At 44.1% G+C, this 13,341-nt stretch overlaps 1 protein-coding gene across 1 annotated transcript in view; it reads left to right on the forward strand.

Moving 5' to 3' along the window:
* The first annotated feature begins 295 nt into the window (after positions 1–295).
* Positions 296–13,341, forward strand: part of SLC25A33 (solute carrier family 25 member 33) — a 33,418-nt gene continuing 20,372 nt past the window's right edge. The window contains exon 1 of the mRNA XM_069479320.1: positions 296–548. Within this exon, the coding sequence (XP_069335421.1) occupies positions 493–548 (56 nt within the window). The 5' untranslated portion in view covers positions 296–492. The remainder of the gene's footprint in view (positions 549–13,341) is intronic.

Genomic DNA, 13,341 nt, shown 5'->3' on the forward strand with positions numbered 1-13,341 from the left:
AGGACCAGGCAGCCACAGCCAGTTTTCACTGCATACCACACACACTCTGCCTCTGGCCTAGGCCAGCCCCCGCACCAGCCATCAGCACAGGGTGAGCCTCGCCCCGGGCTGCGCAGTCGCCCCGCCCACACCCGCCCCCCGGCCAATGGGCGCGCGGGGACCGCGCCCACACCTCCGCCGCGCCCCGCCCCGTCCGCGCGCGCCCGGTGTCGTCACGGCCCGCCCCCTCCACCGCCACGTGACGGCCGCGAGCCTGGCTCCAGCTCCCCGCCCCGCTCGCGCCGCAGAGGCGGGTGAGGCGCCGGCGGCTACGCCGCGGAGGGCGCGGAGCGGGCTAGCAGAGCCGGGCGTAGGGGCCCGCGCGCGCATGGAGCCAGCGCTGGCGGCCGCCTGAGGGCAGCAGGGCGAGCTGAACCGGCGACCTCGCGCATCCCTCAAGCCGCCAGGCGCCCAGGGCACCGGGCGGCAACGGGCCGCGCAGCCGGCGCGGCCATGGCGACCGGCACTCAGCAGAAGGAGAACACGCTGCTTCACCTCTTCGCCGGCGGGTGAGCGCCCTGGGCCGGCCCCGCGCGCTCCGCCGCCCGCTACTCCCTTGGCCTCCGCCCCGGCCTCCTCTCCGGGCGCGGCGCCGGCCTCCCGCGCCGGTTACCGGCCCCCCGGGGCTGAGGCGCCGGCGCCGGGTAGGAGGAAGTCCCGTCGTCCGGGGCCGGTGGGGAGGGCTTGGGGAAGGGTCGGGCCTCTTCCGTTTTCCCCCCGCCTTGTCCGCATCCCCCGAGGGTGATTTTCCCCGGCGCTGGTAGCGCTCCCGCCGCCCATCCTCCTCCTCTCGGCGTCCCCAGCTTTCTCTCCTTTTGAACAATTAGTGGCTGATGTAAGTGTCACTCGGGGGCGGTCCTGCCTGGCCTCTGTGGCTCGGGCCGTGCGCTTCCTCCTTGGCCCTGGGGTTCCTCAGGGTGGCCCGGGAGGTAATTCAGACAGTCGAAAGGGCTGCAGGTGCTGGACATCAGTAAGGGCCTGGAAAGTGCTGGTGATGCTGGCCAGCAACACGTGGGGTTGTTGAAAGAGGGACCTCGGAAGAATGTGAGGTCAGGAAGGTGTGTGGAAATGCTTTTCACCGGCCGGTGGATGCTTCTAGCGCCAGAGACCACGTAATTTGTACGATGTGCCTTGTTTTGAAAGCTGCATTTAGTTCGCTCGTCAGGCAGCTTAAATTTTTTTTCAGTGGTGGGGTTAAGAATAGAGCTGTTCTCCCCGCCCCCAGAAAACAGAAGTTAAAGTGTTATTGAGTATTCGCAATTTTTTTTCTTTTATCGTAGCTTTTCTTTTATCGTACCGGTGGCTTTGAGTCCTTCTGGAGTCTTGCACGTGTTTGGAGTCATTTGAGGACCTCATGGGTCTGGCACAGCAATTTTTAAGTGTAGGACATTTTGCAAAAAATAGAATTTATCCTGGATTATCATCTTGACTTGAGTATTCTAGTTGCAGTCAGGACTGCTACCTAGATACATGTTCCTTACTGCAAACAATGGTTGAGAAACTTACCTTCCGCAATAATTGTGATGAAAGTATTCCTAAACTTTGTGGTTTTACTGTAGGCGGCCACTGGCTTGCTTTCTCCAACCAAAAACTGGTGGTTCTTCATAGGAAGAGTGTCTCATTCATTTCTTCCCTGTCATTCCCTCTCAACCCTTCCTCCGTGTCCCTGTTGATGTTTCCTTTGAGAGTAACACAAGGGGGAAACATTCTTAAATTAAGACACTCTTTATATAAATTTGTCATTTTGGGGAATTTTAAATGAGTTGGCCGTATTTTTAAAATTCTACACATTTTTAAAGCCAAGAAGGAGAATTTTTTAAAAAATGAATTTGTTTTCAGTGATTTTGACTTAGTCTTTTTAGTAAAGTCTCTGTATTCCAAACTGGGAGAGTTACATGCTGGAGCAGCCTCTGCTGGGGCTCGCTGCGGAATCGATGGCCCTGTCTTGGACAATCTCCTTGTGCACCCTTCACAGTGCCCTCTGGCTGCCTGTTCTACTGGAGCACCAGCCTTTTACCTGGTGAGGGAGGAAAGCTGCAGTGGCCGGCACAGCTCGCCAGGATTGATTAAGATGTGGGGAGTTTATTAGGGTAGTGCCTGAAGGCATTGTATTTAACAAGTTTCAGTTCCTTCAGTAACAGTAGCTTGGGATTAAAGAAAGAAAACAGGAGTTTCAAAAGGATATTTTCAGAGTAACTAATTGGATTTTGATCCATTCTCACTAGCCTAAAATATTTTATTTCAGTTTTCTTTAGGGTAGAACATGAAAGGAGCTGAGTGTAGAATGGACATATTATATATTAATAGTTAAAATTAGTCAACCAGGTAGTCCCACCTAGTTCAGTGGAATAGTGTTGCTTTGCTCCAAGTAACTAGTTTCTACTGTTGTTAAGCTGGCGTCTTTCCAGAAAACTAAGTTTGCTTCCTTTGAGAAGCTTTTTAAAAAGAAGTCACAGCTCCTCCCTCCTTTAAAAATCTGTCACGTTTTTCTTGTTTATTGAACAGCTATTGGAAACTATAATATCAAACAAGTTCACTGCTATCACTGATGATATTGAACAAATATTTTTGTCAGGTATGATAGTCATGTGAATAATTGAAAATGAATTTTAGATCCTGGCAAATAAAAACTACACCAAAACAACCCAGTCTTTTAATTTCTTTGATTTTTTTTTTTTAAAGACAATTTTTGGCTTCTTTGCAAAAGAGAAAATACTCTTGCATTAACCTGTAATAGTCATATTTTTAATACAGTGTGTTGTCCTTTGAGAAGAGAATGGGAGGAAAAACCACCCACAAATCAACACCTAGAAATAAACATTTTAGGAGAGGTTCTGTGCATGCAAATAAGAAATGTGTAATTTCATATTCATTTAAAAAATAGGCTCATGTTGTGTTTTTTTTTGTTTTTGGGTTTTTTTGGAGACTAACTCTGTCGCCCCTGGTAGAGTGCAGTGGCATCATCATAGCTCATTGCAACCCGAAACTCCTGGGCTCTAGTGATCCTCCTGAGTAGCTGGGACTATGGGTGCGCACCAGCACTCCCAGATAATTTTTTTTTCTTTTAGAGACCGGGGTCTTGCTCTGGCTCAGGCATGCACCAGCACTCCCGGATAAAGTGGGGTCTCAGCTTTTTGAACTCCTGAGCTCAAAGGATCCTCCCGCCTTAGCCTCCCAGAGTGCTAGAATTACAGGCATGAGCCACCAAGCCTGGCCATGCTCGTGTTCTTTATATTGCTTTTTTATTAGTAATATATTGAGCTTTAATGGCAGTGTGGTAGTGTATTCTCTGAATATATCATTAGCTGATCCTATTTGTCTACCATGCAATGCCTAGGTTGTGGGGAGATAGCCATGAAGAAAGCAGACTCAATTTCTTTTTCTTTTTCTTTTTTTTGGCCAATCCTTGCTGCCCCCCAACTTGGTTTCTAAGCCCAGTGACAAGTTCAGTGGATGTCAGAGTCATTTACAACAGGGCTGCCTAATTTATTCTGACTATATAATTTCTAATTCCTATCATTGCCCATTTTTTGCCATTATACATAAGTGGACATCCTTATGTGTACATGTGTACTTTGTTTCCTTTGGATAAACCAGTACAATTGCTGAATCAAAACATTTTTAAGGCTTTTGGTACCCACGCAGCACATTCATAAACTTTCTCTTAGGGTGAGTTACTTCTGCATGAGCGAACCTCATTCATTTGAAGTTGATTTTTAGTACCTTTAGTGTTTCTTCTATTTCTGCTTTCTTCCCTCCCACCCCAAAACCTGGGTGGTATTGTCAAAACAAAAAGTACTCAAACACACTTTATTGTTACTACATAACAAATAAAACCTGTCATTCCTTTTCTACTATTTAAACCATTTTGTCAAGAAAAACACTGAAAGGCTCAGAAGTGGCTTTTTTTTTTTTTTTTTTTGAGACAGAGTCTTACTCTGTTGCCCGGGCTAGAGTGCCATGGCGTCAGCCTAACTCACAGCAACCTCAAATTCCTGGGCTCAAGCAATCCTCCTGCCTCACCCTCCCGAGTAGCTGGGACTACAGGCATGCGCCACCATGCCCGGCTAACTTTGTATATGTTTAGTTGTCCATATAATTTCTTTCTATTTTTAGTAGAGACGGGGTCTCACTCTTGATCAGGCCGGTCTCGAACTCCTGAGCTCAAATGATCCACCCGCCTCGGGCTCCCAGAGTGCTAGGATTGTAGGCGTGAGCCACCGCACACGTGGCCGGAAGTGGCTTTTCGAAGTGTAGGCCAGATGTGTTGTGGAGGAAAATCCTGTAAACTTAATCTGTCAAGCAACTTGGGGGTTCTGGGTGTCTGGTCAGTGTTAGTGATGGCCTTCACCTGTCGGGCAAGTGCTTAACGTAGCAGGGTGGTGATTTAGGACATTTACCCCAGCACCTGAAATAGCTGGACTAAGCTGTCCTTGCATTTAGAAGTTGATGGCCTGGATTAGATGCTTTGGGTCTTATTTTTATGGCATTTGTTTTGTTTTGTTTTGTCATCAAATATACTTAGCCTTTAAAATGTATTTTAATGGAAATGTGGTGTGTATGTCTTTAAGGCATTAAACTATAGAATCGACAGATATTTTCAAAGTTCAGTATTTCCCCATGTTTTATGGGCAGCTGTTGCCAGGTACTGGGGTACTTGTCTCTATACATTTAATTTTTATCAGCTAATGGTTACTTTTGAAGTGTTAGGGAGTACAGAGGTGGTGCAAGTTAATCTGTTTTCTAGGGGAACAACGTAGAGAAGGTGCAAGGCTTATTTGAAGTGCTTAAATTTTGATAAGACAAGTATAGTGTGTGCATAATTTGCATAAGGCTTATATAAATATACTGCTATGAATATAAATTGACTTTGATTTCCTATATGTGACACACATTTCTAAAAATTGTTTGGTACTTGGGTGAAAATTTCCACTAAAATTTAAGCTTCGTGAGAGTAGGAACCATGTCTGTTTTCTTTACTGGTACATCCTAAGTACAGATTATTTGTGAATTATGAACTTGGTTCCATATTAAGATTTATTGAAACTGTATTGGCATAAGGTAATGTTGTTTTGGATTTGTCTATTTGTGAAAGATATGATTCTCTTCAGGTTCAGAAAGTACTAGAGTTTTTTATTCATTTGGAGTGCTATTTTAAATTTTCTTTCCAAGTGAGATAGAAAATAGGAAATAGCATCTAAAGAATTAGCTGCATCAAAAACTATTTTGCTTTAATCAAGTGAATACAGACTTTGCATAATCAAAATATCCTAAGCCTGTGCCAGGTATTCATTTTTTTTCAATATGTGACTTGTTCTTTGACGAAATAAGTCATTGTTGTAATTATAAGAGTTTGTGAAAGATATAAAGCATTTATCTTCGTAATCTTTTGGGTCAGTTTTCAAGAGAAAAGTCCCAAGTAAGCCTCCCCTCCCACTCTTTTGTGAAATTTTGATGTCTGTTTAAATGGGTCTAGTTTCAGTGGTCTTTCTTCAGGATCAGTTATCTTGCCTTAAGGAGTTCTTCCATTGCCTGTACCACGCCCTCAGTAAATGCCTGTTCAACAAACTACCAGAAGACCAAGACAAGGAGTCAGTACAGGTATTTCAGGGTACTCTGTTTGTATCAAGTAGACTGAGAGTAAGTCTCATTATATTCTAAACTCCACCAATGCCCTAGATCCATTCTGGGGATGGGAGATGCTGTCACATAAATTTCTTCTCTCAATGCATTCCATTCTGCAGAGGACTAACAAGTCTAAAATCTTAGGTTTCCGTGATTTATGTACAAAACACTGTGCTGACTGTGGTGGGGGTTGGGAAGTGGAGCGACAAAGGAGTTTAAGAATATTCCACGATCTTGTATACTACAATTTGGGAGCCACAGGAGAGTGCACATAAACACGCATGTTCAGTGAATTCACAGAGACAGGATGTAGGTTGGTTCTAACCTCAGATTGCAGAGCTGTTCTCTCATTTCTACTTGTTTGACAGCTTGGTAGGAGGAAGGGCTTTGCTATATCAGCTTGAGAAACTGAGACAAACTATGACCACCCTGTCTTCAACTGGTCTGGAGCAGTGCTTTGCAAAAATTACATTCTTCCCTTTCTTTCTTACACTGAGTGCAGAGATCTGTCCAGTTGCACTCAAATTCAGCTGGTTGAAGTGGGGGAAGCCCCAACAAGTCAAGAGTCTCACAAAGCCAGTGGCTCGGGAGACCCCCAGAGCGAGCCGGAAACAACCCGCTGGAAAGCGCCCACTCTACCACCGGCTTGGCGGGGCAGCTTCCTCCCTCCTTCCTGCCCTGCACCCCACTTCTCATGCCTCCCCTGGCCCCAGCTCTCCCAGGGGGGCAGGAGATGAGTAGTGATACCTGGAGGTTGGATGAAGTGGATGCCATGGCGGAGATTCCAGGCGGTTCCCTGGGCGAGGGTGGAAGGAGGGCTGAGAACAGCCAACAGCAGCGACCTTGAGTCGCTGTGTGCCAGGTATAACAGTCCCCAAACTGGGTGGGCTAGTGGCTCTCAGACCCCGAGTGGCGCTCGCTCCGTGGCCTCCCTTAGGGAACTTATCCTAAAACGACACCGCTCTCCACCGAGCCGCCCAACCCTCCTCACAACATTTCTGCAATCCCGAGCTCCTCTGTGTGCCAGGTATTCAAATAAAACCTTACAGAAGATTATAGTGTATACAGAAAAGCAACTAATGTTTTTTAAGCAGTTACTATAGAGGTAGCAGATGAAAAGGAGAAATTACCCAAAACTCCAAAGATTAGGAGGATTACCAGGTATATGGCAGTATCATGTATTGTAGAACCCTTTCTGTACATATGGGCAGCTGTGAGTGTGGAAACCAGTTTACCGTTGCTTGGGAATAATTGTAATAAAGAGCACATTGGCCTTGGCTTTAGTGCCTAGTGTGAGTGTGCATAGGAAATAGGTTCTTGCTGAAAACATCTAGTTTTAACAATTGGCATTGTGATTTGAAACTGAGTTGAAAGATAAAAATCCGTGTGTGTAATTTAAAAATTTTTTGTAACTCTGATCACATATAGTAGAAAAACCCAGTGTGTGTGTTGTAGCAGTAATATTTTACCTTTGCTCTGCTGTCATCAGCTAGAGGAGAGGAGCCTAATCCACAATCAAGGGCTGTGGGTAAAATGATAAAAGGTTAAAGATGTCTTTATGTAATTAACCCAGACATCAATTCTGGAAAGGAAAAATGAGAGAAGGTAGAGAAATGGGGAAGGAGCATATTTTTATAGAAAAAGGAATGCACAGTAAAAAAGGTACAGGAAGAATCCAGTTAATAGATTTTTTTAGTAAGCTAGGCAAATAGATTTGAAGTCTCTCTTGTGACTGCTCTTAGGTAATTTAACCACTATTCATAGCCTTTTTTGCTACTCAAATCCTTCAGATGTTTGCTCTGAATGGAATATCCTACAGAGAATTTTCTCTGGACTTGGGCATCAGTGACTAGAGCAGTAGGGGCAAAATTAAATTAATATCCAGGAAGTTGCTTCATAGCTGTTAAAAACATAGCTTGCTACAAACGTGAGTCCTAATGGCTTTTTGGAAGATTATGTATAATAGTAAAACTCTTTAGCTTTCTTAAATTTCTGGTATAAATTTTTTTGATTAGGCTCATTTTAGGAGGCTTTCAGTTTTAAGTAATAGAAAATTCACTTCTAACTGGCTTAATTATTGGTACATATACCTGAATTGTAGAGGGGGAACAAGCTTCAGAATAGGGCTTATCTAAACAGCGTAACAGTGCCACTGTGGGACCTGTCTGTGCTCTGCCTTCCAGTAACTGTGCTTGATTTTAAGGTTGGCCCCTGCATGGCCACAAAATGGCTTCCAACAGTTCCTTGTGTTTCTCCCACCATTGAATAAGGCTTGAGTTTAACTCTGGACCAATTTGAACACATACTGATTGCCCTAAACCAGTCATTGCCCCCATGGAAATTAAGCTGAGTATCTTGGGCTGCATCATGTGCCCATCCCTAAACAGATAACATGGCAAAGTAGATGTTAACAGGCTCAAGTGAGTCAGGACTAAAACTGGAAATGGGTTCAATTCTATCCAAACTGTATGGTTCAAGAAATTTGGGATCTTGTTAAGAGGAAGAGAGGAATGGATGCCGGGGAGGCAACCAGTGATGTCCACCACATTGGTTATACTGCCTTCAGATGTATTGTCCATTTTATTGGCTTAGAGCAGGGTTTCTCAACCTGGGTTGGATAATTATTTGTTTTGTGAGGAGAGGCTGTCCTGTGTATTGTAGGATGTTTAGCAGCATCTCTGGCCTCTACCCACTAGATGCTAGTAAACCCCCATTCCACATTTCAGCAGCCAAAAATGTCTTCAGACATTGCCATATATCACAGGGTGGAGACAAAATTGCCCCAGTTGATAACCACTGGTCTGGAATAGTAGTCTTCAAACTTTAATCACACATCCCTATGATTAAAGTGTTTGTGCATATCCCCATGTATAATTATATTACACATGTTAATTTTATACATATCATAAAACATACAAAATAGAAATTAAATGGTAGAGATTATAAACAAGATAAAATTTTATTTCTTTCTGTACTATTTTTCTTCTGTATGCCAGTAGACTGTTGTGCGCATCTCATGTAGAGTGCTGAGAGAGGGTTCTCCTGTCACTGTCTCCCACTCTGTCCCCAGCCCCTGGTGGGTCTGGGCTGTAGATTGAGGGAACTTGTGAGGTTGGAGACTGGTAGCTTGCTCTGTGGCCAGATGCTTCCTGCAAGTGGGAGTCTGCTGCGTCAGTCCAAGCCTGCAGGATGAGAAGGGACTGGTGTGTGCCTGGAGCCAATCTTGTTGGCTCCTGGAGGGCATGTAAGGATACGGTAGTGAGCCTCATTGGCTTGGTGTCAAGGAGCACCGGACCAGAGGAAGAGAAGGCATGTAGGGCTACCTGCCAAGTCCCCGGGCTAAGTAAGGTAGAAAGGTAATTGGGGATGGACTGTTGGTAGGACCAATGTGGGAGCTCCCCTTATTGGGGCTTGTAGTAGGTTAACCACTGTCTGCACTGAAATCATAACATTTGCTGAGGCCTCAGTTACAGCACACAGCCACATAGACCCACAACAAGACAGGGACTGATTATAGAAGGCTACCTTTCCCCTCCCTGTCTGCCAGCCCAGAGAATCCTGTAAGAGAGAGAAGAAAAGTGAAAAAGCAGAGCAAGTCCCCTTAAGCCACTGTCTAGCTGGCAGTGATGGAGGGAAATTGTTTTTATTTTTTTCTAGAGATGAGGTCTCACTATATTGCCCAGGCTGGCCTCAAACTCCTGGGCTCAAGTGATCCTCCCACCTTGGCCTCCCAAAGTGCTGGAGTTTACAGGCATGAGCCACTACGCCCAGTTAGGGAGGGAAGTTTTGAATCAGATTTGAGTTTGACGTTTTCAATGGGACTGAACTTGAAAAACTGCAAGTTACTGGGAAGTTAGAGAATCTGCCTGTGATGTCATTGAAAGGAGAGAGGGACTCAGAGAACAGCCAAAAAGGTAGTGATGGATGGGGAACCAGACATGGGACTAATATCTATGCCCCTTCTGAACTGAGACTCCCAAGAAGCTCAGTTAACACCAGAGTCGGCGTGGACAGGGCTTCAGCAAGACTGTGTTGATTGGGGTTAGGAACCAGGCAGGATTACAGTATTCATTGTATTGAGAAGTGACAGGAACTTTTTTTTCCTACAAAGAATACAATTTATCATAATCTTAAATGCAAATGCTTTGGATCTGACATGATTAAATAATTTTGGAAAAATTTGGAAAGTCAGTCTAGATAAGTCACATTTCATATTTATAGCATCATCTCAGATTGGTGAATGTCTTGTATATGTTGGTTCATGAAGAAAGAAAAAGAAGTTGCGCTGAAAGATACTTGAAAAATGAAATGTTCTAAATTTCAGGAAGAATCTTGGGAAATTTTAGTTTAATATTAGAACTTATTTTCCTCTAAGAATATTTTAGTGACTGTGTCCAACACAGCTTAATGACTTAAAAATATCCTTTGGACATTTCACATTTAAGATTTTTTTTTTCCAGTAGGTAAAGAGCGGCTTACCTACTGAGTAGTAACTTTAATAATAATACTGTAGTGTTCCCTTTGCAGTGTTTTCCCATTTTTTGGTTGTTTACTCTGATACTATGTGGCTGGCATGATCCCTACCTTTTAGACAAGGCACCTGAGCCTTAGCATGTCCTAGTTCACCCAGTTGGTAAGTGGTTTAGAAGTCCAGGCCTTTTTGTCACCACCACCCCGTTCTGCTGTGATCACAGTGTACGACATATAAAAAAGTGACAGTGATAATGAGTGTGGCCTGCCACTCTCAAAGGGGTCACCGGCTGTCAGTAGGGCATTTGCTTTTTCAAACAAACATACATATACTTTCCTGTCAGTCATCCTTTGATCAGGGCATAGGTTTGTTTGGATGACAGTTGGCCAGGGTAATGAGTGTGACTGACTTTGGGACAAAGCAGTGGTGGTTGACCTGTATGGTATTTGAACTTATTGACTTTCTGATGAAAGAATTTACCCAAAAGCTCTTTTTTCAGTGACTTGGAGTTATGCTATTTGAACATAAATAGATTTCAGATATGTCTTTATCTTACTCTATGGCAGGTAAGTTTCCCAGTATTTTAAAATGTTGTACTTTTTAAACGTGATTGTTGTTATAATAGATAAGAGTAATTTGTGAATAGACAGAGGTTAGAAAGGTTTTTTTTTTTTTTTGAGACAGAGTCTCACTCTGTTGCCTAGGCTAGAGTGCCGTGGCTTCAGCCTAGCTCACAGCAACCTCAAACTCCTGGGTTCAGGGAATCCTTCTGCCTCAGCCTCCCGAGTAGCTGGGACTACAGGCATGCGCCACCATGGCCCGCTAATTTTTCTATGTGTATTTTTAGCTGTCCAGATAATTTCTTTCTATTTTTAGTAGAGACAGGGTCTAGCTCTTGCTGAGTATGGTCTCGAACTCCTGAGCTCAAACAGTCTGCCCGCCTCGGCCTCCCAGAGTGCTAGGATTACAGGCGTGAACCACCGTGCCCGGCCTAGAAAGGTTTTTATTTACCTCTATTTCTAAACACTCCTCGTTAAACCCTGTTATATTCCATTTTATTTAGATATATTCTAATACTTAGAGCAAATTATACAGACCAATGTTAAGTTAGGCTCACAGTTTTTTTTTTTTTTTTTTTTGTTGAGACAGTGTCTCACTTTGTTGCCAAGGCTAGAGTGAGTGCCGTGGCGTCAGCTTAGCTCACAGCAACCTCAGACTCCTCGGCTTAAGCGATCCTACTGCCTCAGCCTCCCGAGTAGCTGGGACTACAGGCATGCGCCACTATGCCCGGCTAATTTTTTCTATATAGATTTTTAGTTGTCCATATAATGTCTTTCTATTTTTAGTAGAGACGGGGTCTCGCTCAGGCTGGTTTCGAACTCCTGACCTTGAGCAATCCACCCGCCTCGGCCTCCCAGAGTGCTAGGATTACAGGCGTGAGCCACCACGCCCAGCCTAGGCTCACAGTTTGTTTTGTTTTTTAGAGACAGGGACTCATTCTCTCTCCCAGGCTGGAGTGCAATGACGTGAGCCACTGTGGCTGGCCTCAGTTTTTTCTTGATTGAAAGTGCGCGCGCGCGCGCACACACACACACACACACACACTAGAGTTTTAAAGACCTAATTGTCTAATCAACAATTTTCCATTTTTGAATGTGAATGTAAATAGTCTAAATTAGCTAACAAAGCTATATTGCAAAGGTCAGGTACAGTGGCTCACACCTGTAATCCCAGCACTTTGGGAGGCCAAGGTGGGAGGATCACTTGAGCCCATGAGTTGGAGGCTGCAGTGAGCTATCATCATGCCACTGCGCTCCAGCCTGGGTGATAGAGTGAGATCCATCACTTAAAAACAAAACCAACCAAACAAAAAAACCACAAAAAAGCTGTATGCAATGGCTATCTTTCCATAATACACTAAAAGAAGATACTTAGTATAGTGGAAAGAATATAGGCTTTGGAGATGTTAATAGAGGATCTGAATTTGGGTTTTAGTTCAGACACTTAGTTGCTTTGAGACTTTGAGAAAGTATATCACCTCATTGAAACCCAGGCTCACCATCTGTAAAGTAAGGATACGTCCGTTCCCTCCTCCCTTCTAATTCTGATTGTAACCCCTTAAATTGCTTTTGTGATTGATAGGCTTTGGCCCATCAGTTAAAAAAAACACTGTGATATATTATCATCATGATTTTAAAGCAAGTTTATCTAAGTAGCCAAAAATGGTTAATTTCCTCTCCCCTCATCCTTTGTACATTTCTGTCTCTTTCTGACATTTAGGTTCCTCATTGTAAATTGGGGCTAATTAATAATTCCTACCTCACAGGTTGTTTTTTGTTTGTTTGTTTGTTTGTTTGAGACAGAGTCTCCATCTTTTGCCCGGGCTAGAGTGCTGTGGCGTCAGCCTAGCTCACAGTAACCTCAAACTCCTGGGCTCAAGCAATCCTTCTGCCTCAGCCTCCCAAGTAGCTGGGACTACAGGCATGTGCCACCATGCCCCGCTAATTTTTTTCTATATATATTTTTAGTTGTCCAGATAATTTCTTTCTATTTTTAGTAGAGATAGGGTCTTGCTCTTGCTCAGGCTGGTCTCGAACTCCTGAGCTCAAACAATCCACCCGCCTCGGCCTCCCAGAGTGCTAGGTTTACAGGCATGAGCCACCGCGACCAGCCCTCACAGGTGGCTGAAGGATTGAATTATTGTCATAAAATAACCATTCAATCAATGGCAGTGGTGCTGCTATTTAAACAGCTTCCAGTTCTGTTATCCAGATATTACTTGCTGTGTGGAACTAGTAGGCTCCTGATTTTAAAATCTTGCATGGGGGTTTTATTTCATTCATTACTTAGGAGTCTGTGTTCAGTGCTGGATTTGCTTCCAGATTTCCAACACTTAGATCTGGTGGAGTAGGGAAGCTAACATAAACCTTATATGTGTGCCAAGGTCTGTCCTTCTTTCCTGTTGTTACTTTTCCCAGTCAGAGATGCTGGTGCTATATTATTTTTGTTGACCCACCTGTTGCCTGCCAGGTGCTACATTTGAGCTAAGTGCAAGAATGCATGAATTCACAGCTTGTGTCAAGGAGCTGCAGGCTAGTAAGAGATGCTTTTTTCAAATATTTAGATACCTTAAAAGACATTCTCCTTGTTGAGTTCTGATGCCAGGGATGCAAAGATGAGTGAGGCCCCAGGTCCTTATCTTGAGG

This window comes from Eulemur rufifrons, chromosome 8, assembly GCF_041146395.1.
Source record: "Eulemur rufifrons isolate Redbay chromosome 8, OSU_ERuf_1, whole genome shotgun sequence".
In the NCBI taxonomy this organism is placed as follows: Eukaryota; Metazoa; Chordata; class Mammalia; order Primates; family Lemuridae; genus Eulemur; species Eulemur rufifrons.